This window comes from Phymastichus coffea, unplaced genomic scaffold (assembly GCF_024137745.1).
Source record: "Phymastichus coffea isolate CEN01 unplaced genomic scaffold, Cenicafe_Pcof_1.1 PCOF00272, whole genome shotgun sequence".
NCBI classification, from domain to species: Eukaryota; Metazoa; Arthropoda; class Insecta; order Hymenoptera; family Eulophidae; genus Phymastichus; species Phymastichus coffea.
The window spans coordinates 1952-26516 of NW_026707083.1; the positions used below are offsets into that span (position 1 = coordinate 1952).

The 24565-nt window shown below is 61.5% G+C and overlaps 3 protein-coding genes across 11 annotated transcripts; 2 read left to right on the top strand and 1 right to left on the bottom strand.

The window, feature by feature from the left end:
- Positions 1 to 959: 959 nt before the first annotated feature.
- On the bottom strand, positions 960 to 17999 carry LOC131674642 (trichohyalin). Of its 9 annotated transcripts, none has more exons than XM_058953437.1 (16): positions 17069 to 17999; positions 15867 to 16016; positions 15347 to 15443; positions 15218 to 15273; positions 14034 to 14114; positions 12888 to 13346; positions 10680 to 10847; positions 9491 to 10606; positions 9266 to 9418; positions 8983 to 9171; positions 6481 to 8922; positions 6220 to 6407; positions 6095 to 6149; positions 5191 to 6009; positions 4915 to 5117; positions 4707 to 4846 (listed from the first exon to the last, which is right to left on the bottom strand). In XM_058953437.1, exons 1-14 carry the CDS (start codon positions 17966 to 17968, stop codon positions 5974 to 5976), a joined length of 6090 nt encoding a protein of 2029 aa, XP_058809420.1. In that variant the 5' UTR covers positions 17969 to 17999; the 3' UTR covers positions 4707 to 4846; positions 4915 to 5117; positions 5191 to 5973. The 9 variants fall into 9 exon arrangements, with proteins under 9 accessions (XP_058809425.1, XP_058809426.1, XP_058809420.1 ...); XM_058953436.1 differs by having other exon boundaries at positions 5191 to 6012; XM_058953444.1 differs by lacking the exon at positions 17069 to 17999 and adding an exon at positions 16193 to 16415 and having other exon boundaries at positions 5191 to 6012.
- A 1070-nt stretch (positions 18000 to 19069) lies between these two features.
- Positions 19070 to 21930, top strand: LOC131674644 (beta-hexosaminidase subunit beta-like). Its single transcript, XM_058953446.1, has 5 exons — positions 19070 to 20125; positions 20181 to 20394; positions 20461 to 20570; positions 20630 to 21561; positions 21638 to 21930. The coding sequence occupies exons 1-5, from the start codon at positions 19913 to 19915 to the stop codon at positions 21813 to 21815; spliced, it is 1647 nt and encodes a 548-aa protein (XP_058809429.1). The 5' UTR covers positions 19070 to 19912; the 3' UTR covers positions 21816 to 21930.
- Positions 21931 to 23031: 1101 nt separating this feature from the next.
- On the top strand, positions 23032 to 24560 carry LOC131674645 (uncharacterized). The gene has a single exon (XM_058953447.1). The coding sequence runs from the start codon at positions 23459 to 23461 to the stop codon at positions 24449 to 24451; it is 993 nt and encodes a 330-aa protein (XP_058809430.1). The 5' UTR covers positions 23032 to 23458; the 3' UTR covers positions 24452 to 24560.
- The last annotated feature ends 5 nt before the right edge of the window (positions 24561 to 24565 follow it).

Sequence of the window (24565 nt, forward strand, 5' to 3'; positions counted from 1 at the left end):
GACGCCGCGCGGAGCCGAGCCGCCGCCACCGCCGCCGCCGCCGCCGCCACCGCGCGGCCTCTCCCTCCGGCCGCTGCACCTGATCCTCGCTGCACACGTGCGCGCCAGCGGAACTCTGGCCCGCGCATACTCGATGCGCCGCGGGCCCGCCGACCGGCCTCGACTGTGCGCTGGCCCCGCTCGGCGGCTGCATTCCGCGCGCGCGCGCGCAGCCACGCGCCGCCTGTGCCTCTCGCTCGCGCCTCCACGCTGCACTCGCCCTTCGGACAGGTTTCATTTGAAGTAAAGCCAACACTCACAATAGACAATATGCTTTTATTTCATACATTTTGCCATCTACGTTCCACTTACAATGCCGTTCGCCGCTCTTTAAAATATCGCTGCTCTCGCTACAGCCTCTCGGCCGAACTTTTATTGTGCTTGGCCCTACCACCTATCCGATATTGTGCTTTTGTCCGCTCTGTTCTCTTGTCCTGCTCGCTCGCGTGTCTACGCGTTACGCACGCGTCGCGCCCCTGCGCCGGGCACCTTCGCGCGAACTCGCGTTCTGCGGCCGGCCGTGGACGCGGACTGACGGCTCGTCGACGCGATGAAACAACCAAGTTTATTGTCTGCCGCGGGTGAGAGAGAAAGAGAGACAGAGCGACAGGGCGTGGAAGCGTGGGGGCGGGGGGGGGGGGGCGGTCGACGCAAAGTGCAGCGCGATACGCCTCGTCTCAGCCGTAGGATCAGTCCGCGCTCCAGCAGTACGGTCCGGGTCCGCGGCCGCGAACAGCCTTCGCGCTCGCAGGATTTCTTTCTCAAGACTGCTCCGCTCGGTTTGTTGCGCGACGGCTCAGCAGCGATGCACGCGTGATCGACGATGACTCACGGAGTAGAGGGAACAACGTGGACCTTTTCGCATCGAAGGAATATTGTTGTTCCATGTGATTTTTACATCCCACCCTCTCGGACTGTCCATTTCCCTGTACGTATTCAGTGGCTCAAGATGTGCCGACTTTATTTATAAGGATTTTTTTTCAATTCAAATGAAAGAAAATGTATAATGTAACGCGATTTTCAGCTACATATGAAAGATCAACGTGGTCAATTAAAATAAATACGGAGGTAGCCGTGCTTAAAAATATATGGGTCGGGGCTCATGACATTCAAAGATTCAAAGAGGTTTGAAAGATTCGAGAAAAGAAAAAGAGCAGAAGGTGATGAATTCTGCAATGACTGAATACGTATATGAAACAGATGGTGAACTATATCGAGTGTCCGACAAGTAAAAAATGAGAGGGAACAAAGAATATGAGAGGAATATTCCCTGAGTGTGCAAAGGGTCGAAGCGAGCGGAAATGTGCCGAGCGAGGCGAAACTCCAGCCGCGGCGACGAATTGAGCATTCGCCGATGACCGCCGCCGCGGGCAAAGTTTCGACTGATGAGCGTTCGCGCAATTGGGCTTTGTCGCCTGGCACGCACGCAAACGAGTTCATTGTTGAACGTGAAATCAAGTTTAATCAACGATTCTTAGCGTAAGTTCACTTTTATTATAATCATTACTATTACAAGTCAACGAGAAATTTCGTGAGATATAATTATTTGCAGTTACGTCCTGGCTTGAATGAGAGTCTACATTGACAGCTTGAAGCGACTTGTTACAATTGAGTGTACATCTAGTCCTGACGCCAAGATCTGCAGCGAAGAGTCCACGATAGTCCGAGGCGGAGATGGCATCGCCGGTGAAACTGCCATCGAGTAGGTTTGCGAGTGTGTGCTTGGCATTGCATCTGAAAATAGGCCTGCCGCTGGCACTGAAAAATCGAGCGAGCAAGGTGCGTGCGATGCGTGCCAGAAGAGTCGTCCGGAAAGCGAGGACGCACTCGGACTATCGAGGCCTCTTGCGCACTCTGCCGGAACGCAGCCTACGGCGACTCCTCGAACGTTTCCGAAATGAATGGAGCGAAGGTCGAGATAACGAAGATCGAACGGCAAGACTGCGCGCACGAGCGCGCCAGTCGTAATAAATAAATACTCATTCAACAGCATTATAGTTTGATAACGGTATATAATAATTAACTTTTGAATTAGAGTCACGATATAACACGATGATATAGGACTGATATGACGAGGATCTCTTATTTATACGCATAGATCATTTGAATATACTTCTGCGACGCAGCTGGCGCGCGCGCGCGTCGCCGACTCGGCCCGCGCCAAACGCAAGATAACTCCGTGCTGTATTTACACGCAGCGCGCGCGCTCCTGCGGTCGAGAGCGAGGGCGCGCGCCCAAGCCGCCGGGGAAAACAAAACAACACTGTGTCTCTCTCTCTCGGCGGTCGCGAGAACGGAAAAGCCGCGCGACGCCCGCGCTGCCAATCGCAACACACATTTACTTACAATATGTATACTTGCTACGGACTCGGCTCTAAATCATTCCGACTACGGGCCTACAGACTGGAGCTCTAGCCTCCTCTGGACTGCTTTCGCCGAGCGTCCCTCGGCCGACTGAGCGCTGCGCAATACTCTGCCCTCCTTCAACGACTCCGTAGATTCTTTACACGCGAAGATGACAAGTCGTTTTCACGCTTTGCGACCTCTCGCACTAAACTTGCAACAGATTTCAAATAGGAATTCCAAATTTATACAATTCAATCTATAACTCGAATAGAACTCTTATAAGCCTCTCGTCAATCAATAATGTACTCGGCACACCACGCCTTTGCACCAAGTCCGGTGGTCTATGTCATATATATATGTACAGTTAACTGGAGAGCTAAGCGCTTCTTTCAACAGACTACTCAAACTCGAACTTTAAATGATAACGCAATACAATCACTTTCGCACGCGTACCGTGAGTTCGCGCAAGGTGCGATCCAATCGGCTCGTGGCTCAGCCGCTCGCATGCTCGGCTGCTTCGTATTTACTACACGCTTAGCGGCCTTTCCAAGTCGATCGATCGCCGCCACGGGGCGGTCGACCAGTCTACAATTGAATTCCATCGAGCGCCTTAATTCCTTGCTGTGTCGGTATCACTGAGCTCGCCAACAGTCAATCAACAGACATGTATTATTGTCATCGCGACGCCGTCGCCGCCGTCGGTCAGCCTCGAGCGGTTCCACCAAATTCCACGGCGCCGGTGCGACGGCTGCCCGACCATCGTGGCATCGCGGCTAGCCGCGCGACATGCCGGCCGATCCCAGGACGACCATGTGCGCGCGTGATATATTGCTTAATTAATGTTCGCCAAGCGCGAGTCACATTCAAACCTTAATTACAGACGCGACTGCGCGCGCCATACATTTACAAGTATACGACTAATGCCTTTACCTGTACAATGACGACTTTTGGACCCGATATCAAGAATTTCAAATATTTCCTCCCTAATCTACCTCAGACCTATTGCGCTTACCCGACCCATTGCGCCGGGCTGCCTAGCCGAACTTTCGGATTATTCAACTCAACTAGTTGCAATACTGCTGCATTAATCATTGCTAACGATATCAAAAATCATAGACAAACGCAGAACAAACAATAATCATATTACGTATATCGATTCTTTCAGCAAATTAGTCGATCTCTTTTCGCGATATTTTGTCTGATTTGTATATCGCTGATTGCAGCTGATCAGTTGAGACTTACGTTTGACGGATAAAATTCATCGATTCGATCGCGCGCGCGCGTATGCGACAGCAACCTTTAGCCCAGCGATACGAACCAAAGAAACGTATCGCCCTAAGAAATTCTGCGTTTGAATGTCAAAAAACCATTGTACACCCTTTGTGCAGGAATTTGCAGCAACGCGTTACAGTTTACTGGTGAATATTCCTACTATCGTCGAAGTACTTGGTGAAAACTTGACTTTTTTGTTTGTTTTTTTGTTTTTTTGTTTTTTCAAATACGTTTAAATGCGGCTTCTTTTCTTGTCATTTTCTTTCTCAAAAGGCGTTCGGGGTATTTGATATGGCAAACGTGTCGTAGTATAAGAGTATTATCGTGCGATTATGTGTGGCTTAAACGTAGTTACAGTATAAAAGGAATTTGGTCAAATAAAAAAATATGACATATCATCTCGAGGACTAGCAAAGATGAGCGATAATTGCGAAATGGTTGGTTCAACGTTCCATAGCGCGATTGGACTAGATCGAATTGAAGAAATGAAAAGGTCGACGAGACGTTTCGCGCATCCGCGCGCCGAAGCTTGGCGAGCTCTACACGTCGGCAGTCTAATGCGGAAGAAAGTCACGCGATACCATTTGTACTTACTAGCTAACGATGAGAAATTATTGACAAGATAGTCGGTATAGCGCTGCGCGCCCGGCGGCGCACCGAGCGAAGAGAAAGTTTGAGATTGTGCAAAGATGAGAGAGAGAGAGAGAGAGAGAGGGAGAATCGATCACAGGGCATAAACTGGTTGCTTGCGAATGCAAAGATCAAGTGTCGTGTCGATTGACAAACTCGTGTGTACAAATACGGTTACTCGGACTGGAATCGCACGCACTCTCGGCCCGATGGCTGTGCAACCGAACGCGACATCGTCGATTCGCTTATCGCCTTATATAAATAATATACTTCTGTTTGCTCAAACTTGAACAATATTGTATCAGCCTTTTGTTTTATACTTGTTAACGCCTTGCGCGCTCGCCATAGACGCCCAACGAATACCTAAACGAAGACTCACGTCAACGAGATTCAAAGATCATGAGAGTAAAACCTATGAACACTTTCTTATTCTTAATTTACAGCCGACACTTTCAATTCGGATTAGTAATCATTGGTCGCCAAGACACCTGGAGCCCGTCGAATCGCCGAAGCAAGTTGTGGCCGCTGCGAACGATGATCCTTCGGGCACGGCGCCCAGCTGAAACGGCGGAGCAGTGGTCGTTAGTAGTCGTCGCCCAGCCGACAGCCCGCCGATACAATGCTTACGAGTAACGACGTGCGCGCCGCAGCGGAGGCTCCGTTTCTCCATCGGATCGTCCAACGAGTCCGGGTTGGCGGTCCCGTCGGACAAAGGGAGAGAGAGAGAGAGAGAGCCCAGCAAGCGCGCGAGCATTCGACCACTGCGCTGGAGCTCGTATGGCGAGGACTGCTCTGAAGCGTGCGTCCAGGTAGCAAATTGACAAGCGAGCCTGCAAGCAAGTCCGTCCGTTGAGCGATGCTCCGAGCTGCCAGTGGACGCGCCTCCTGTCGTCGCTTACTTACTCCGGGTAGACGGTGTCGCCGCACTCCGTCGGCCTTGTCGCCAATGACGATCGTTGAAAGCTTTCGTTTTGCCAATGAAACAGTTGCGATCGGTCGGCTTCGGTCCTTTCAACTTGTCTAGTGCGTTGTCGCGTAACGTCCAATTGCCTCGCGAATGTCCGTTGTGTGTGCTCTCGTATACTCGAGCCGCCGATGGGGAATGAAACTTGCACAAGACAGCTTCGCTCGATGCTCGTTTCTCAGCGCTCTGCTTCGAGCAGCGCCGGGTCGTCATCCAGGCGAGCATCGAACGATCCGAAGAACCCGTCGAACAAAGTCTATGGAAACCGAGAAAAGCAAGCACGAGACAAACGTTCCTTGGCTCTCGTCTGCCTACGATATAATAATGTTCATCTAGTCACAGTCTAATTGCCAGTCTGCAGGTTTGCTTATGCGCATTGAACAGTTTTCATCTTCCTCTCCGTCGCGCGTCAGCGTCTCATCGTTTACCTCGACGAAGTGGTCCGCAGCCGTCAATTATTAATGATTACATGTATTTTGATGAGCTCTGGATTGAAAAGCAGAACCGTTGTATTCGACGAACATTGTTTTTTGTTTTTTTTATGGCTTTTTTCCATTTTCATTTTTTCCTTAACTTATTACTTGATAATCTTACATAGTCTTTTTACATTTGACTGTTGAGCTCTGCTCTGGTCTATATATTTGGCCACATTCAATGCTTTCAACTGTTAAAACTTGTAAACTGCACGAAAATGAAAGTAACGTTCGGAATGTGAGTCGAGCTTAGAATAAACCTTTGAAGAAGCCGCCGGCTACGCCCTGCTGTCGAACCGAGGAAAAAAGGAATGCGAGCGATGAGTGAGAATTAGGCCGATTTGTCGACGGGCTTACGAGTGGCACTTACGTCTTGCTGCTGCTGCGCCGTGGCTTTCAACTTGGCTTGTGCGGTTTTCAGCGCTCTGAAAGCAGAGATCGCGGGAGGTGAGCGCGAGGGCGGCGCGGGAGACCACTACTCGTGGAGGTACTCACTCGTTGAGGTCGCGGATTTGCTTCTCCTTGGAGTTCTGCTCCTCCTGCGACATCTGGATGAGCTGCAGCAGCCGCTCGGTCTCTTGCGTGGCCCGCTTGGCCTCTTCCCGGCAGGTCTCCAGGTCTCGCTCCTGGGCCTCCAGAGTGCGCTGCAGCTCGGCGATGCGCTTGTCGGGCGAACCGCCGCTCTGCGGAAGCAAAGGGCCGAGGTGAGCACGGGCGGCGCGGGGACACACGGGGCGGTGGGCCGCGACCGGCGACCTTTTGCAGCTGCTGCTCGAGCTGGTCCAGCTTGGCGCGCCGCTTCTTCAGCTCGGCGTCGAGGGCCTGCAGCGCGCGCTCCTTGTCCTCGACGGCGCGCGTCTTGGCCTCCAGGGCCTTGGCCTTGTCTTCGAGCTGCTGGCGCTGCTGCTCGAGTTGGCGGCGCTGCTCGGGGCCGAGCTCTGCCTTGGCCTGGCCAGCCTGCTGCAGCGCCAGCTGGTTCTGCTGCAGCTCCTGACAGAGCATCTCGATCTGCGCCTGGAAGCGCTCGCGCTCGACGTGCGCCTGGCCGAGCTCCTCGCGCGCCCTGTCCAGCTCCTTGCGCAGCTTGTCGACTTGCTGCTGCTGCTGCTGCTGCTGCTGCTGCTGCTGCTGCTGCTGCTGCTGCTGCTGCTGTTGGGCGGCGGCGGCCGGCTGCGGCTGCTGCTGCTGCTGCTGCTGCATTTGTTGGATTTGCTGCTGGTGCGCGTGCAGCTGGCGCTCGGCGGCCTGCAGGCGCTTCTCGGCCTGATCGGCGCGCTGGCGCTCGGCCTCCAGCTGGCCGCGCAGCTGGTCGAGCTGCTGCGGCGGCGGCGGCTGCGGCTGCTGGGCCGCCTCCTGCAGCCGCTTCTCGGCCTGCTCGGCGCGCTGGCGCTCGCGCGTCAGGTTCTGCGTGAGCAGCTGGACCTGCTGGCCGAGGCGCTGCAGCTCGGCCAGCGACTCGGCGGGCGGCGCGGCGGGCGCGGCGGCGCGCGCCTGCAGCCGACGCAGCTCCTCGCGCTGCTTCTCCAGCTCGGCCTCGCTGGCGCCCAGCTCGCGCTGGAAGTTGAGCAGCATGTCCTGCGACTTCTCCAGCTGGATGACCAGCTGGTCGCGCTCGAGCTGCAGCTGCTTGGCCTCGGCCTCGAGCTTCTCGCGCGCCTTGTCCACCTTGTCGGCGTGCTTCTCGCGGTTCTCGAGGATGGCGGCCATCTTGTCGCGCTCGCGCTGCGCCAGCTGCAGCTCCTGGGCGAGGCGCGCCGCCTCCTCGGCCGCCTGGGCCGCCTGGGCCGCCTGCTGCTGCTGCTGCGCCTGCTGCTGGGCGCGGCGCAGCTCCTGGCGCGCGGCCTCGCGCTCCTCGCGCAGCAGCTGCGCCTCCTGCAGCGCGCGCTCGTGCTCGCGGCGCGCCGCCTCGGCCGCCTCGGCCTGCTTCTGCAGCAGCAGCTGCGCCTTCTCGAGCTCCTTGGCCAGGCGGCCGGCCTCCAGCTCGAGCTGGTCGCGCGCGGCCAGCGCCTTCTCCAGGCCGGCGCGCAGCCGCTCGGCCTCGGGGCCGGCGCTCTCGGGCCGCGGGCGGCCCGTGTCCGCGGCCTGCATCAGCCGCTCGAGCCGGATCGTTTCCACGCGCAGCTTCTCGTTGTCGGCCTCGAGCGCCTCGGCGCGCGCGCGCAGCTTGGCCTGCGCGTCGCGCGCGCGCTCCGCCTCGGCGCGCGCCCCCTCCAGGTCCTGGCGCGCCTGCAGCAGCCGGCCCTCGGCCTCCTGCAGCTGCGCCTGCGCGCGGCGCGCCTCGGCCTCGCGCGCCTCCAGCCGCTCGCAGCGCTCGCGCGCGCGCTCCAGCTCCTGCTCCAGCCGGAACTTGCCGGCCGCGCTGTCGGGGCGCTGCAGCGCCTGCGCGCGCAGCCGCTCGGCCTCGGCCTGCGCGGCGGCCAGGCGCTCGCGCAGCCGCTCCTGCTCGAGGCGCGCGCGCTCCAGCTCGGCGCGCTCGGCCTCGGCGGCGCGCCGGCCCAGCCGCCCGGCGTAGCGCTCCTGCTCGTCGCGCGCCTGCTCGAGCTCCTGGCGCGCGCGCTCCGCCTCGGCCTGCGCCTTGCGCAGCTCCGCCTGCTGGCGCTCCTGCTTCTCGTAGAGCTTGTCCAGCTCCTGCTGGCCGCGCTGCAGCTCGTCCTGGGCCTTCTCGGCCTGCGCCTGCGCCTTGGCCAGCTGCGACTGCGCGCGCTCCAGCTCGAAGCCGAGCCGCTCGGCGTCGGCCAGCAGCTTCTCGCGCTCGGCCTGCAGTCGGCGCTGCTCGATCTGGCTCTTCTCGTAGCGCTCGCGCGCCATCTCCAGGTCCACGCTCAGCCGGTCGAGCTCCTCCTTGCCCTTCTCCTCGTGCTCCTTGGCGCGGCTCAGCTGCAGCGCCGCGCGCTCGTACAGCTCCTGCGCGCGGCCCGCCTCCTCCTGGGCCTTGCGCGCCTCCTCGCGCGCCTTGCCGGCCAGCCCGAGCTGCTTCTCGAGCTCGAGCTCGAGGCGCTGCTTGTCGGCCTCCGCGCCCTCGAGGCGGCTGCCCAGCCGGAAGGCCTCGCTCTGCGCGCGCTCGCACTTCTCGTGGGTCTTGTGCAGCTCCTTGCAGGCCGCCTCCTTCTCCTCGAGCGCCTTGCCGGCCGCGTGCTGCGCCTTCTCCAGCTTGTCGCGCAGGATCTCGACCTCCGTGTAGGCGTCGTCGCGCTCCAGCTGCCAACGCCGGGTTTGCGCTTTCATAAGGCTTTCGCGGGACGCGGGCCGGTCACTCACCGCCAACTTCTGCTGGGCGTTGTGCGCCTTCTCCCAGCGCTCCTTCGCCAGCTCCAGGTCGGCCTGGACGTTCTCCTTGTCGCGCTGGTACTTGGCGATCTGGCCCTGCGCGAACTCGTAGCGCTCCTGCAGCTTCTCCATGTCCACGTGGAAGCTGTCGCGCTCCTTCTGCAGGCGCTGCATGACGTTCTACGGGCCAGGCGGAGGAGAGGCGCTTGAGAGGCGCTTGAGAGGCGCTTGAGAGGCGCTTGAGAGGTGGGCCGGGCGGACCGGGCGGACTCACCTGCGCCTTCTCGTACTTGTCCTGCAGCCGATCGACCTCCAGCTGCACGCTCTCCTTCTCCTTCTGCATGCGGCTGATCTGGCCGTGGGTCTTGTCCAGCTGCGTCTGCACGTTCTCGAAGTCGTAGACCATCTTCTCCTTCTCCATTTGCATCTGCGGACCGACAGTGGGGAGAGCCCCGGTCAGCGGCGCTCGGGGACACGGCGGCCTCGTGGCGACACTCACCCTGCGCACCTCCTGCTGCGACTTGTCCAGGCGCTCCTGCAGCTTATCGAGCTCCGTCTGCGTCTTGTCGAGCAGCGCCTGCAGCTTGTCCTGCTGCAGCTGCGCCTTGCCGAGCGTCGCCTGGCTGCGCTCGAGCTCCTCGCGGCACTTGTCCAGCTCGGCCGCCGCCTTGTCGCGCTCGGCGTGCAGCCTTGCCACGGTGCTCTGCGCGCGGTCGTACTCCTCGCGCAGGCTGTCCTGCTCGCTGTGCGCGTTCTCGAGGCGCGCCTTCAGCCGGTACACCTCGCCCTGGCTCTTCTCCAGCTTCTCCTGCAGCGCCTGCGACTCGGCGCGCGCGCGCTCCAGCTCCGCCTGGCTGGCGCGCAGCTCGGTCTGCGCGCGGCGCAGCTCGTCCGCGCCCAAGCCGCGCTCGGCGCCCAGGCCGCGCTCGGCGCGCGCGTACGACGGCGTGACGGCGCGCTCGTGGCGCTCGAGCTCGTGGCGCAGGCGCTCGTTGTCGAGCTCGAGGCGCGCCAGGCGCTGCTTCGCCGCCTCCCAGTCGGCGCCGCTGCGGCCCACCTCCGAGGCCGCCTTGTCCAGCTCGGCCTTGCTCTTGCCCAGCTCCGACTGCGAGCTCTCCAACTTCGACTCGAGCCGGTCCTTCTCCGCCTGGGCGCGCTCCACGCGCGCGCTCAGCTTCTCCACCTCCGACTCGAGCGAGTGCATCTTCATCTTGTACTCGGCCAGCTCGCGCTCGTGCAGCTCGCGCTCCTCCTGCTTGTCCTGCTCGGCGCGGTCGCGCTGCTCGCGCAGCTGGGCCATCTGCTTCTCCTTGTCGCCGATGGCCTCCTCCAGGCTCGAGAGCGCGCCCTCGCTGCTGCAGTGGTGCGCCTGCATGGCGGTGAGCCGCGCGCGCGCCATGTCCACCTGGTTGTCCTTCTCCTTCAGCAGGTCCTCCAGGTTCTCGATCTTGCGCTGCAGCACGTTGATCTTGCGGTCCTTGATGTCCATGTGGTCCTTCAGCTCGCCCAGCTCGCCGTTCAGCCGGTTGCGCTCCTGCTGCGCCTGCAGCGCCTGCTGTGTCTTCTTCTCGATCAGCCGGTTCTTCTCGTCCAGGCGCTGGCGCATCTCCTCGACCTGCGACACGGAGATCGCGGCCGCGGTCAGGCGCGCCGAGCCGGCCCTGCCCCGCGGCCCCGCTACTACTCACGTCCGCCTGCAGCATGTTGTAGTGCTCCTCCTTGGCGCACAGCGACTCCTTAAGCACGGCGATGTGGCGCTGGTAGTCGGTGTGCTGCTCCTCCAGCGTCTTCATCTTGGCCGACATGGCCAGTAGCTCCTGATCGCGACGCTGCACCTCCGTCCTCAGCTCGTCCAGCTGCGAAACAAGTAGTCGGCGTCCAGCTAAACTCAGTCTCGTGCTCGCGGCCAGCTGGCTGTCCGAATACGCGACAAGGCCATCCTCGAAGTAGCCCTGCCCGATTATGGGGACGTCCGCCGCGAAGATCATCGACAACTCGTCCTCGTCCTCCTCCAGCGCTCCGCACCATACCTTTTCTCATTCAGACTTCAGCTTAGCAGTGCTCCCCTCCTCTCCTCGCCTCTCGCAGCTACCCTCTAATCAAGACCTATCGCCCTCCCTTGTGCTTGCTCGCTCGCTCGCGCGCTACGCTTCTGACATGAGAGAGTTGGTATGTTGTGCGCGCGCTGACAGTTGTTCAGAGTTTGCTCGGGGAGAGAAGATCGGGTGGTATACAGGCAAAAGGACGGATGCAGGCAGAAGACAGAGACAGACAGACAGATGGACAGACAGACAGACAGACAGACAGACAGACAGACAGACAGACGGACGGACAGACGGACGGACGGACGGACGGACGGACAGACAGACAGACAGACAGACAGACATGGAGAGTCGAGTAGCTCTGATGATGATCGGATGCGGATGATCGTGTCCTCGTACTCGGGCAAGGCTCAACGTAGCATGCAGCGGCAGACCGTTTCGGTCTTACTCCCGACTATCCAGAATCCACTCGATAACGAGCTTCGCTCGTGATCGTCGCTAGACCTTGCCCCACCCTCCCCCACTCGAGTCTCCTCACCAGTTCTCCTCACAAAGTCTCGCTCGCCAGTTCCAACGTTCGGCCTCTCTTATCTCTCTTTCCTTCCTCGCCTCGTGCTTGCGAACAACCCGACGCCGAAACTCGCCAGCAAAGACTCGTCGGTCGACCAAACGCCGATGCGTTCGATGTCCCGTGGCTCGTTCGACTCGTCGTCCTCCAACCGGCCGGATTTCTCACGACTACAGCCCGCGAGCAAAGCCACGCGTCAACACCGTCCGTGTGGTACGCGCTCGTATCTCTGGATGATTCTCACGGTCATGCTTTCCGTCGAGGGGACGCGTGGTGCCGCCATCATTGCGAAGCGCCATCGAACGACCCCTGGCGATCGGTAACAGTCGGCCCGAAGCAGCTAGCCTGCGACTAGCTCGGATCGACGACATCGAGAGCTAGACGCGTCCGGCCGAACGGCCTGCTCGATCGAAGTACCGGCGGACGCAACGTGCTCGCGCTCGGCGTTCGGCGTCGAATCGGTCGCGACGCTCGCCGGGGCGCCTGCGAGGAACGCGAGGTCCGACCGACGACCACCGAGAGTGATGGCGAGGATGGCGATGATGAGGATGCCGGAAGAAAACACAACTACACAGTGCGTGTGACGGCCCGCGGCTGATGAGATATATATCTGTTGTTGTTTGTCGGGTGAGTACTTGTTTGTGCAATGACGCGACACAAAGGTCGGCGAGCCACGGCGGCTGGGCGCACGACTGATCAGTGGAGAAAGTTTGTTTTACGTCCGACTGGCGGGCGGCGTGGGGAGCTGGGATGGGTGGAGCGAGACTCGCAGCAAAGGAAAGGTGCGTCAGCGCTGATCAGAGATCTCCTTACCTCGTCGGTCAGCTAGAATGGATCGAGCTTGGATCAACTTATTGAACATGAACTCGGCTCAGAGTTAGGTTTGGGCAGAATCGCGGTCCGGCCGCGCCGAGCGTCCGCTCGTGGCACCCTCGGTCCACGGCGCGGCCGTCTCGCGACTAGCCATTGGTATATAAAGAAGCAGCGCCGCGCTTGGGCCACGGCGCCCGCGGCGAGCGCACCAGGAGCGGCCAAGCGCGCGCGTGGTGGAAGCACACTGAAGTCCGTCGCGGCGCTTGGGCCGGCGGCCAGCCGAACGTCGCCGGACCGATAAACTGCCTTTGAAACGAGAACGCATGCTGCATGCGGTGCCCCATGCAGCGCGGGGCGTGCTGGCTACAAGCGACATCGAGGCACACAGAGCCGCGCAGCGACGGCGGCGGCGCGGACGCGTGGCGGCGACGCGGTGGCCGGCCGGGGATGGCGCTCGCCGGCCGGACACTTACTTGGCGTCTGAAGCTCTGCTCGTGGCGGTGGAAGTGCGCGTGGGCGTGCAGGGCCTGCAGCTGCTGCAGGTTGTGGTAGTGGCGCACGAGGCACTGGCTAGAGCGCAGTCGGGGCGGCGAGCTGGAGCCGGGCCGCGACTGCTGGGGCGGCTGCTGCTGCGGGCGCTGCTGCGGGCGCCGCGGCGCCGTCGCGCCGACGACCACCGAGCGACAGAGCTGCTCGCGCAGCCGGCCGCCCGACTGCCTGGCGCGCTGCAGCTCGACTTCGAGTAGCCGCACCTGGCGCTCCAGCGTCTGGATGCGCGCGTCCTTGGTCTCGAGCAGGGCCCCGAGGCGGCTGCCACCGTCGCCGCCGCCACCGCCCGCCGCCAAGTAGTTTGTCGAGCTCGCGGTCGTCGCGTAGGCGAGCTCCAGCTGTGTCTGCAGGCTCTTTAGTACCTCGTTTGTCGCTTTGAACTCCTTCGCACACAGAGACAGACAGACAGACAGACAGACAGGGACAGAGCAGGAGAGAGAGAGAGTGAGTGAGAGAGAGAGAGAGACAGAGAGACAGACAGACAGACAGACAGACAGACAGACAGACAGACAACAAGCAAGCGTTCCGTCGTTAGTGCTCAAACATCCGTTGCAGCCGGCCGCGCTTCGGTGTCTCTGGTGGCTCAGCCTCTCGGTCGACGAAAGAAAAGCGACATTCTCGCGCCATCGCTGACTCGCTCTCTCGCTCTGTACTGCTCGTCTCGCCGTCATGCCTCCGCGTTCGCTCGCTCGCTCGCTCGCTCGCTCGCTCGACCTCTCTCGAGCATTCTCGAGCTGCAGGTCACTCGGCTTGGACTTGCGATCGACGACGCCACCGTTCTTTCGCCGTCCGCGAGCTGACGGACGTGTAATCTGTGTTTGTCGGAGTCGATTGTCGCTGGTCGACAAGGACCGCCGAGTACACGCAAGAAACAATCAAACAAACGGATAACGAGGCTCGTGTGCTGTTGCTGTCGACATACGAACGTACGTATGGTGGCGGTGTGACAGTGGAAAGCGTCGGGTACAGTGGGCTCGGTGTGGGTGTGCGCGTGTGTGTCTGTCGGTCGTCGTAGCCGCTGGCGTTGGTGGCGTGCGTATGCTCTAGCGATGCAATGGCCGTCTATGTACCTGGTCCCTTCTTCCGGGTGATCTGCTCAAGGGCTTGCGATGCTGCGACCTGCTTATCGATCTACCGCGCTCGAGCTGACTCTACGGGCAGACAGGTCCGGCGCCGACCAGCAGGCAGGGGGGAGCGATGGTAATGGGCGTTCGGGGCCACAGGTCGGCGGGACGCGAGCGGCGGGTCGACGATGGCGATGGCCACGATGCAGACGAGGATGCACGGCAAACATTACATTGATCAATCGATCGGCTACGCTTTGCATTCCCCTTCTCTCTGTGTGCCGGTCGTTGTTTTTCGTTTTTGGTTTTTCGTCTTTTCAGCGCAAACTTTCGGCGGACCGCCGCCTCGTCGCGGAACAAAAACACAGTAGCTAACTCAAGGCTCGCCTACACATCCAAAGCAGAGCTCATTCCGCACATTCGTCTTCTTTTGCATTCGCTTTCGGTGTCACGAGTCTCGACCCATTTGGATATTGAAGCTGTTTGCCGCAGTCGCCCAAGCACAACAAGCCACTGCGCGATCGCTGCTTATTCGCAAGAGGCCTCGCTCGCCACTCGCACCATCTCTGGTAGTCGCAGGGGTGCAGACGCTCGGGTCGCATGCCGAATGCAGGTGAGAGTGCAGTGCGCGCGGACGACACGCGGCAGTGGGCGACAGTCAGCGACAGGCCGCACTTACCCAGGCGACCTCGGGGGGCGCCGGAGGAGCGGGAGGTGTCGGGGGGGGGAGGGCCACTAGTTGGCCGCTCGGCGTGCATGGATACAGTCAAAGGACGAACGGCTCGGCCAGCCAGCCAGTGCAAAATGATTGCGCCGCTGCGGCATGCTCGCCGTGCGAACGGCTCGGTTACTTTCGCTAACTAGCGACACACCACTACGATACTGCTAGGTCTACGGACGGCTGGGCGCGGGCGTCGTTACCGCGGCAACGCCGGCTGTCGTAACGACGCCGCTATGCAGCGGGAATGCTCGCGGCCAGAGGGAACACCGTGGGCTAGCGTTCAAAGGCAATTTACAAGCGCAACATATCGGACTAGCGAAACGGCGTCGGCTCTGCGGCGGCCGACGCGGATCGCGACGAAAAAAGAGAGAGAGATACGTATACCAAAGACAAAAGGAAACGTCGACCACTTAAGTATGCTAGAATGCTTCTTTATATGCAAAATACGCGAATGGTGGAATGTAAAGACCTGCTTCTGGGCCATGGACTGCATCTGCTGGAACATGATGCGCTCCTCCTCTTTGCCTGCGAGCAGACAACGGTAAAGCAAAACGGCGCTCGGCCGAGCCACGCTCGGATTGCGAACATTGCTACTAACCCATGCCCTTGTTCTGCAGCATCTCCAGCAGCTTCTTGATGCTCTCGTCGCGGGCCTGCAGGGTTTGCTTCTGCGTCTCTATCCGCAGCTCCAGCTCCTGCAACACGCACAGGCGCACGCATTAGTGCCGGCCTCGAGGCCAAGTGAGCAGCGCGCAAGCACGCGCACGACCCCAGTGCGGCCCGTTCGAGGAAGCCACTCGAAGGAGGCGGGGGTCGGGTCGGCGACGGAGACAGACAGAGATAGAGAGAGCGAGAGAGAGAGAGAGTGAGAGAGAGAGAGAGAGAGGAGAGGCAGCTCCGCGTCGAGGAGGCCGGCGCTATCGGCAAGCGACATACTGCAAAGGGCCTTCGATGGCTTCGCACGGGCGGGCGAGCGGGGGCAAGACGCGAGTGCGCGGCACTGTTGATCGCTTGGCGGGACTCCAAGGAGCCGCGCGGGGGGGGGGGGGGGGGGGGGCCGGGGCGAGCGGCGACGCGGAGGAGGACACCGCGGGCATAGAATGGATGAAAAGATGAACCTTGATGGTGTCCCGGAGGATGGCAATTTCGCGAGTCAAATGTTCGTTCTCGTTGTACAAGACCTCCATCTGCTGCTGCATCTCGACGCTGGGGCCCCGCATGCGCATCCGTAGCTCCTCCTCGAGCTGGCGCACCATGAGGCTCTGCTTCTGCAACAAGAAAGTCGCACGGCGACGGGTGAGCACTGGTGGCAGGGGCGCGCTGCGGGACGGCGACTCGGCCCGCCGGCGCGGCGAGGCCGTACGTCTGACGGGCGCGCGCGGCGGCCGCGGCTGCGCGCACAGGCGCGCGCTCTTGCAGGCCTACTCACTACTCGGGTACTTACACCATGTGGCGCGCACTAGCGACAGTGGGGTTGTATTGTGTGTTGCATGAGGTGTGCAGTGTAAGGGCTATCGAGGCTACTGCCGTCGCTCGGCCTTGCGGCCCGCCTACTTACACCTAGAAACGGACAAGTGTCAGATTTGCTGGCTTCTCACGGCAGCCTCGCGTGCTGCGCGGCTCGGTCTCGCGCGAGCACGCGGGAACCGAACGACCAACGGAGGACGCGGAACGAGCGTCAACGAGCGGCAACGAGCGTCCGGCGAGCGAGGCGCGAGGCGGGAGTCTCTCTGTTTCTCTCTCTCTCCCCCTGTCTGTCTGTCTGTCTGTCTGTGGGCCTCGCTCGGGTGCTCGGGTGCTCGGGTGCTCGGGGGATCGATAGCCGAGGGAGCAAAGTCCGCTGGGCGCGCGTCCGCTGTGCAGAAAAGGATCATTAGTCGGGCGCTCAGGTGTGCGCCGCGCGAGCGTGTCGGCTGGCGTGAGAAGCGGCTTGCAGCTACTCTAAGCGGGCATGCGTGCGAGCGCCACGCTAAACGGATCAATGTCAGCCCGCCACGGGCCGCAATCAATGAGCGCGCGGCGCGATCAATGGGGCGGCCGCCGCGTGTGCGTGCGCCCGAGCGGGCGGCGGCGCGCGCCGAGGCGGGCCGGCCGCGCGCCTGGGCCCGGGCTGAGCCGCCGCCGCGGCCAGCGGGCCGCCGCGGGCGCAGCGATGGCGGCGGCCGCGGGCCAGCGAGGAGGACGAGGCGTATCGATCGGCCTAGATACGCGGGCGCGGGCGCGCGCGCGCACGCCCGCCGCGGCCGCGGCAGCAGCAGGAAACGCGGCAGCGAAGCGAGCCAAGCGCGGGCAGCGGGGCCGCGAGCGGGGGGGCGCCCACCTGGTTCTCGGAGTTGAGCAGCTTCAGCTGCTCGTTGATCAGGCTGTACTTGGTGCTCTCCTCCTTGCGCAGCGCGCGCTCCTTCTTGAGCTCGGGGCTCCAGAAGGTCTTGATGCTGTGCATCGAGCTGCCGAGCTTCTGGTTGGTGAGCTCCAGCTCCTTCTTGAGGTTGCCCAGCTCGCGCTGCAGGTCGTTGTTCTGGCTCTGCAGCTCGCCGATGTAGCCGCCGCCGACGGCGCCCAGGCCGTCGCGCAGCAGGTGCGGGCTCTGGCGGTGCAGGCCCGCGGAGAGCGGCCGGCCGAGGCCGCCGCCGCCGCCGCCGCCGCCGCCGCCCAGGTAGAACTCATCCTCGAGGTAGCGCGGCACCGAGCGCGAGAAGGCCGCCGCGTCGCGGATGGGCACGAACTCGCGCTCGTGGTCCAGCAGGCCGACCGAGGCACGGTCGAGGCTCGCGTAGCGGGGGCCCTGCGAGGACATGGGCGGCCGGGAGGCGCTGCGCGAGCGGTGCTGGCCCGCGCCCTGGGACATACTGCGGGCGCGCTCCTCGAAGAGCAGCGCCGCCGGCGGCTGCACGCCGAGCGGGCTGCCGAGCTCCTCGTGGTAGTAGGGGCTGCCGCCGGCGGCGCCACCCGCGCCCGCGAGGCCAGCCTGCTGCTGCCCCCCGTAGAACGCGGCCGCGCCGACGGCCCCGCCGCCCGCGTAGTCCATCGCGACCGGCGAGCTGTTGCCGCTGCGCGGCCCGGCGCGCAGCCTGCGCGAGGAGCCGCTCAGCGGCGAGACGCGCCCGCTCTGGTAGCCGTAGCCGCGCGACGGGCTGCGGTCCACCGTGGGCAGCTCGCCGAGGCGGCGGCCGCTGCGCGGCGAGCGCGCGCCCCCGTAGCCGAGCTCGCGCGCGGACATGTCGGCGTCCGCGGTGCGTGCGGCAGCGGGCGCCGCGCTCTGCTCTACTGGCGGCGCCAGCCGCGCGCGCCGGCAGCCGTGACGTTGACCCGCACGCATGCTCCGCCGGCGCCGCCGCCGCCGCCGCCGCCGCCGCCGCCTGCCGCCGACGCCGCGGCGCCGACTCGCGGCCGCCCGATTATTGGCCCGCGGGCCGCGGTCGATAGCGCGCCGGCGTCGCCGCCGCGGCGCCCGCTGCGATCGCGCCGGCCGCGCGCCATCGATTTTTCTATTTCGGTTCGAAGCCGCGCTCCTGCGCGCGCCGGCCCCTGCCGCGCGGCTCGCGCCCTGCGATCGTTACTCGCCGCGCGACCGACGGCGCAGCGCTGCCTGTCAATCGGCTCGGCTGACAGTCTCGCGATCGATCGTCCGGAAGCGCCGTTCGCGGCTTCGAAAGTCAATGCGCACGGGGCTCGGCGACGCGACGTTCCCGCGCACTGGGAAGCCTCGACGTTCGGACCGGCTCGCCTCGCCTCGCCTCGCGGCGCCTCGGCCGAGCGCTCGACGGATGCCGCGCTGGCGAGCTGCCGGCTGGAGCGTCCGCTGGTTAGATGTCGTCTCCGTGCCGCATGCCGTCGTGCTTCTTCGGTCTTTTTCGCCCAGCCGCTAGCTGCTCCGACGCCAATCGTTGTCTTGTGCCTCTGATGTTGAAGCGCTTCTTGTTATCTATTCATCGATCGAACTTTCCCAGTAATACAGCTACCGACAAATCCGGGGAAAAGTGCATTCTCTATTACAAGCTTCCGGGAACGAATGCATCGAATCGAAAACAACCACGAACGAAAAACAGTTCCTTTCTTCGATCAAGTTAGACAATGCTGTCGATTTGCAAAATTGCTGTGATTGGGAATTGATTTATCGATGAGAATCGGATGCTAGTCCCGCACTAAAATGGGAACCCTCGTCAAATTCGGGACAATGAAAAGGCGCTGCGCGTGCTGAAACGTTATTAACGAAAAAGTGACAGTTTCGATTGTGCGAATATCACCTTATTAATTACTAGCGCTCATAATGTACGAGCGTTGAAACAAGCGATACGCGAATAAATAAACGTTTTCCGTGCGCGATATTCGGACTGGTGATAAAGTAATTCCTAAGTAGTCCGCGTACACTTATCTGTGCAAAAGACACGCAGATCAAATCAAATGATATCGAGCTTTCAAACATTCCCAAAGTCGGCTCAGCTTCGCAGAAGTCTCTTCTATGCTCAATCTCATTTTCCAAACTGCAATTTTTGTATCCTTCGTTTCCCGCGCGAATGGTTCTCAATACCAAACAAGTAGGAGCCTCAAAGGTTCCGTCGAAACGTACGATCATTGAATTCCCACAACCGAAGCGTAAAAAGTTCCACAAAGACTCAATGAAAGCGCGATAACTTTCAACAGGTTGCTCTCGACCAGCTGGTAAATAGCGTTACGTTATCTGCGTTCGTTTGGCTTGCGGCGCACGATCGGAATCATGGCAGCCCTTGACCGCAAAAGGCTCGAGCCTAGCATTTGGCCAGACCGGAGAAGGCAAATATCGTGGCCGGCCACTTCAAAACGCGCCCCGTTGTTTGCGTGTACATTCGCGGGGGGGCGAGTCCGTGCGGGATACCAGTTGGTCGCGATAAACATACATCTCCTGGCCCACGAGGTTGAATCTTGCGTTTGTCGGCTACGCGCTGCGGGACGGCTAGAGCCTGGCGGTAGGTGCGAGAGGCGTCACAGCACCGCGCCGCATTCCGGCGATAAGCCGAGGATGGTCGGCGCCGACGTCGCAGCGCCCCGCGTTGACGAGCGGCCGGTACGCGATCGCGGAGAAGAGGCGTGCGCGCGGCCGCGGCGCGCGGGCTCGTCGGAGTAGGAGCGATTAGATTAGCGGACGTCGCGGCGAGAAGCGAGCGCGCGGCCAGTCGCCTTCAGGATGCGTAGCGCTACCGACGGAGCGCGGCTGCTGCTGCTGCTGCTGCTGCTGCTGCTGCCGCTGCTGCTGGCCGGGACGAGCCGCGCCGAGTGGCACGACGACGTCGGGCCCTGGGTGACCGCCAGCAAGGGCGAGCCCTGGCCCCTGCCCCGCGAGCGCCAGCTCGACGAGCAGCGCTACCGCCTGCTGCAGCCGAGCGCCTTCCAGTTTCAGGTGAGCCCGCGGCGCCCGTCCGCCCGCCCGGCCGCTCACTCGCCTCGCTCGGCAGGTGATGCAGCGTAGCAGCTGCGACGTCCTCGAGGCGGCCGTCGGCCGCTACAAGCGCGTGGTGGCGCGCGAGGCCGAGCTCGCCCTCAGGTACCGCCGGGAGGAGCGGGCCAACGCGAGCGCGGCCCCCGACCACGACGGCGATCTGGCTCGCCTGCAGATCTACCTGAGCGGCGACTGCGAGGCCTACCCCCAGCTGGCCTCCAACGAGTCCTGTGAGCGCCCGCGCCGCCGGCCCCGCTTCGTCCTCCCCCGCTGACCCCGCGCTGCATTTCGCACAGACGAGCTGCGCGTGGCGGAGGGCGCGGCGACGCTGCGGGCCAACTCCGTCTGGGGCGTGCTGCGCGGCCTGGAGACCTTCAGCCAGCTGGCCGCCTGGACGGACGCGGGCGTGAGTACGCGCGCGCCGGCGCGAGTCGAGCCTCGCGAGTAACGGGCCCCGCGGCGCAGGAGCTGGTGGCGAGGGCCCAGCGCATAAGGGACGCGCCGCTGCTGGCCCACCGCGGCCTGCTGCTCGACACCGCGCGCCACTTCCTGCCGCTGGACGACCTGCTGCTGACCCTCGAGGCCATGGCCCACAACAAGCTGAACGTGCTGCACTGGCACATCGTGGACGACAACAGCTTCCCCTACGAGAGCGCCGAGTACCCGGAGCTGGCGCGCGCCGGCGCCTACCACCGCAGCCTGACCTATAGCGCGGCGGACGTCGCGCGCGTGGTGGAGGAGGCGCGGCTGCGCGGCATCCGCGTGCTGCCTGAGTTCGACAGCCCGGGCCACACGCGCAGCTGGGGCCAGGCCCGGCCCGAGCTGCTCACCGCCTGCTACGGGCCCGACGGCCGGCCCAGCGGCAAGCTCGGGCCCATGAACCCCGCGCGGCCGCAGCTCTACGAGCTGATGCGCGGCCTGCTGCGCGAGGTCCGCGGCCGCTTCCCCGAGGCCTACCTGCACCTGGGCGGCGACGAGGTGCCGTTCGACTGCTGGCGCAGCAACCCCGAGGTGCTGGACTTCATGCGCCGCGCGAACATGAGCGGGCGCTTCGAGCGCCTCGAGGAGCTGCACGTCCGCCGGCTCCTGGACATCGCGGCCGAGTTGGGCGCCAAGGCCGTGGTCTGGCAGGAGGTGTTCGACAACGGCGTGCGGCTGGCGCCCGGCACCGCGGTGCAGGTCTGGACGGGGGCCTGGCAGGCCGAGATGGCCGCGGTCACGCGCGCCGGCCACCCGGCCCTGTTGTCGGCTTGCTGGTACCTCGACCACGTGGCCGGCGGTGGCGACTGGCTCAAGTTCTACGGCTGCGACCCGCTCGACTTCCCGGCGATCGAGCCGGGGCAGAAGGGCCTCGTGCTGGGCGGTGAGGCCTGCATGTGGGGCGAGTTCGCCGACAAGTGAGTGTCCCCTCTCTGCCCGTTCCGCCGCCACTCCAGGCCGCCTCTCCGCCTCTCTGCCTCTTTGCCCCCGCAGGAACAACGTCCACTCGAGGATTTGGCCGCGGGCCTCCGCCGCCGCCGAGAGACTGTGGAGCGTTGGACGCCAAGACAACGAGTCGGCTGCGCATCGTCTCGAGGAGCACGCCTGCCGGATGAACCGCCGAGGGGTGCCCGCCCAGCCGCCCAACGGCTCCGGATTCTGCCTCAGCTGAATCGGACCACCGCTTCGGTGCTGTAGCGCTTCTATTGAACGATATATCTGTATCTAGCATCCGAATGAAATCTCCTTATTATTCGACTCCTCTCCAGTCTTTGCGCGCACTCGGTCCTTTTATCGATCTTCGGCTTAATAACGGCTTTCTTGCAACTTCTTTTCAACGGTTCGCCGGACAATTCGGTTTGACAAGAATCGACCCAGAACTTTTCGAGAACGTTCTCCGCGTATGCTCCTGGTGTGTCAATCGTGGAATCTACTTGTTATTGCCAAGAAACGTTCACTTGGAAGGAGAGCGTCGTCGCTTCATCGTACAACGATCTTGCACCTCGAACGTATCGCTCGAACTCGTCGACCACTGTCCGCGCGAGATACTGGATGCAACATGTACGGACGAATAGCCGCATTCTCGATCGGCTGCCTGCGTTGACTCTACGTATAATTACTAATACCTTTCTGGATGGTATGAAACGCGAGCCGCGCAACACGCAAAAGATCGAGGAGTTAGTCCGCTGATATCTTCGAGGCGCACGATCATTTCGTCACGGAATGTTCAACTCTTCGCGTTACTATTAAGTTTTCGACTTTCGGACGTTAAAAACGAATGGATGATAAATTTTACATTAGTCTCGTTGAAGGCTCAACTATCTTAGAATCGCAACATTTTGGCGCAAAATTTACAACGACTGAAAAGTACACGAGGAAAGCTATTTAACTTTGGTCAGTGATCCAGAAATATCAAAGTAGTCGAATATCAATGGTCGATGGGAGGGAGCAAAGTTTTTCTGATGAAACAGAAAAAGGCAAATACCGTTTGCGATACGCAATCACGACGAAAGTAAAAAGCCGTCCAGCATACCGCTGCTAATCTCATTTAAGAATTTGGGTCACAGTTGTGTACGTGTGTTCCAGTGAAATGATCTAAGATACAAAAAAATGAAAAAAGAGCAGATGTTTTTACTGGCATCGCTCTTCTATCGTTGTTTACTTTACATCGGACGGGCTCAACGCAACGGCACTTACTCGGCTAACAAAAATTCAGCGCGAGGCAGTTCGGCACCACGCCTGATTCGGATAATACTTGACCGAATCCTCTAATAGGATCATAATAAAATCTAGGTATTATCTTTTTCGTAAAGCGTGTAAATAAATAACTGCGCCCAAGCAGTACGAGGTTGGTCGTTCGACAAAGTCGTTCGATCGAAGAGTAGCCGAGGATCCGATCGCTGGGTCAGCGAGCAATGACAAGTGGCGACGCGCCTCCGTATTGCAGGCGCAGCTGGAAAGTGAACGTCGTTTAGCTGCGACTGTCATATGGCTCGATCCACGTCAAGAGATATACGGACGCAGCCCTCGAAGCGATTGCGGCAAGCGTGGCTCGAACACCGTCGATCCGGTTGATCGTCACTTGTTGCAGCGGCCGTTTGGCGGCCGACGCGCACGCAGCTTCGCGTTTCATCCGTCAGGGGTCCGACCGAGCTTGGTGCGCAGTAGCGACTGCGCATTGCGCAGTTGTGGCAGGAAGCTTTTGCGTCGAGCTCAAACTCGTCTGCGAAACTTCAATCCGACCGCAGGCGAAACCGCCGCGCGAGCAGCAGCGACCGGAGGAGAGCACTCGGACCAAGCGGAGCTACGTCGAACATGTACGGGCCACGCGCGAGCGGTGAGCGGGAGTCGGAGCCGGAGCCGGCCGCGGCGGAGCCGAAGCCACGCCGAGAGGTCGCCTCGCGTTCGGGCGCCGACAAGCCGAGCCGCGAGCTGGCGCCGAGGCCGACGGAGTTCAGCCCGGAGATGCTGCGTGACCAGGAGCTGCTGGTGTCGACGCTGAGCCAGCAAGGCGTCTCGCAGGCGCTCATCAGCCGCCAGTTCAACCGGCTGCTGGAGGAGCAGGCCAAGCAGCTGACGCGCTCGCGCGAGCCGGCCAGGGCGCTCGAGGAGCTGGGCTGCGCGCGGGAGCGCGGCGAACCGCCGGAGGCGCCGTCGAGGCCGCGTCCCAAGCCGGATCAGCAGGCGCCACGCTCGCGCAACAACGGCCTGCAGGATCACGTCACTGCCGCGCGGATCGTCGACAGGGCCAGGCAGCGGTCCGAGTCGCGGCCCGCCGACGCGCCGCGCTTCCGACTGAATGGCGCTCAGGAGCGCGACGCGCCCGATGCCGAGGCCTTTTGCCGGACGCACTTCCTTTGCCAGCCGTCCGAGCTGCCACCTGCAGGTTGTGGCGCCAGGCGCAACGTCTCGGCCAACGGCCTGGAGAACGCCAGGCGGCAGACCGCCGCCGCCTGCCTCGGCTCCGTCGAGCCGCCCGACGAGCCTGTTCGGCAGCGCTCCACCGAGGATGCCGATCTGACTCGTTGCTCCGCCGATACCAACTCTCCCGTCCCCGGGAACGGCGATGATAATGATAAGCTTGGCGATTGCGTGGCTTCCCTGCACCAGCTCTCTGACATTCAAGAGCCTAGAATGTTTGGCGGATTCACCTATTTTGTCAGAAAACCACAGTACTTATCGCATTGCAACGCTCACCAGCATCTTCAGCAGCCGTCATCGGCTAAGGATCGACTGCAAAACTCCCAGTTATCGGCAACACATCCTGGCAAACACCAGCACAAATCCGTTTGCGCTTCCAAATGCTGAATCTATAAGTTTGTAATCGTTCGCATTTTTACTTATTTCGGCTCGTCCAATAGCAAACCGAATAATTTTTAACAATTGCTAATTATTGTATTGTGATTGACAAGTAAAATGAGA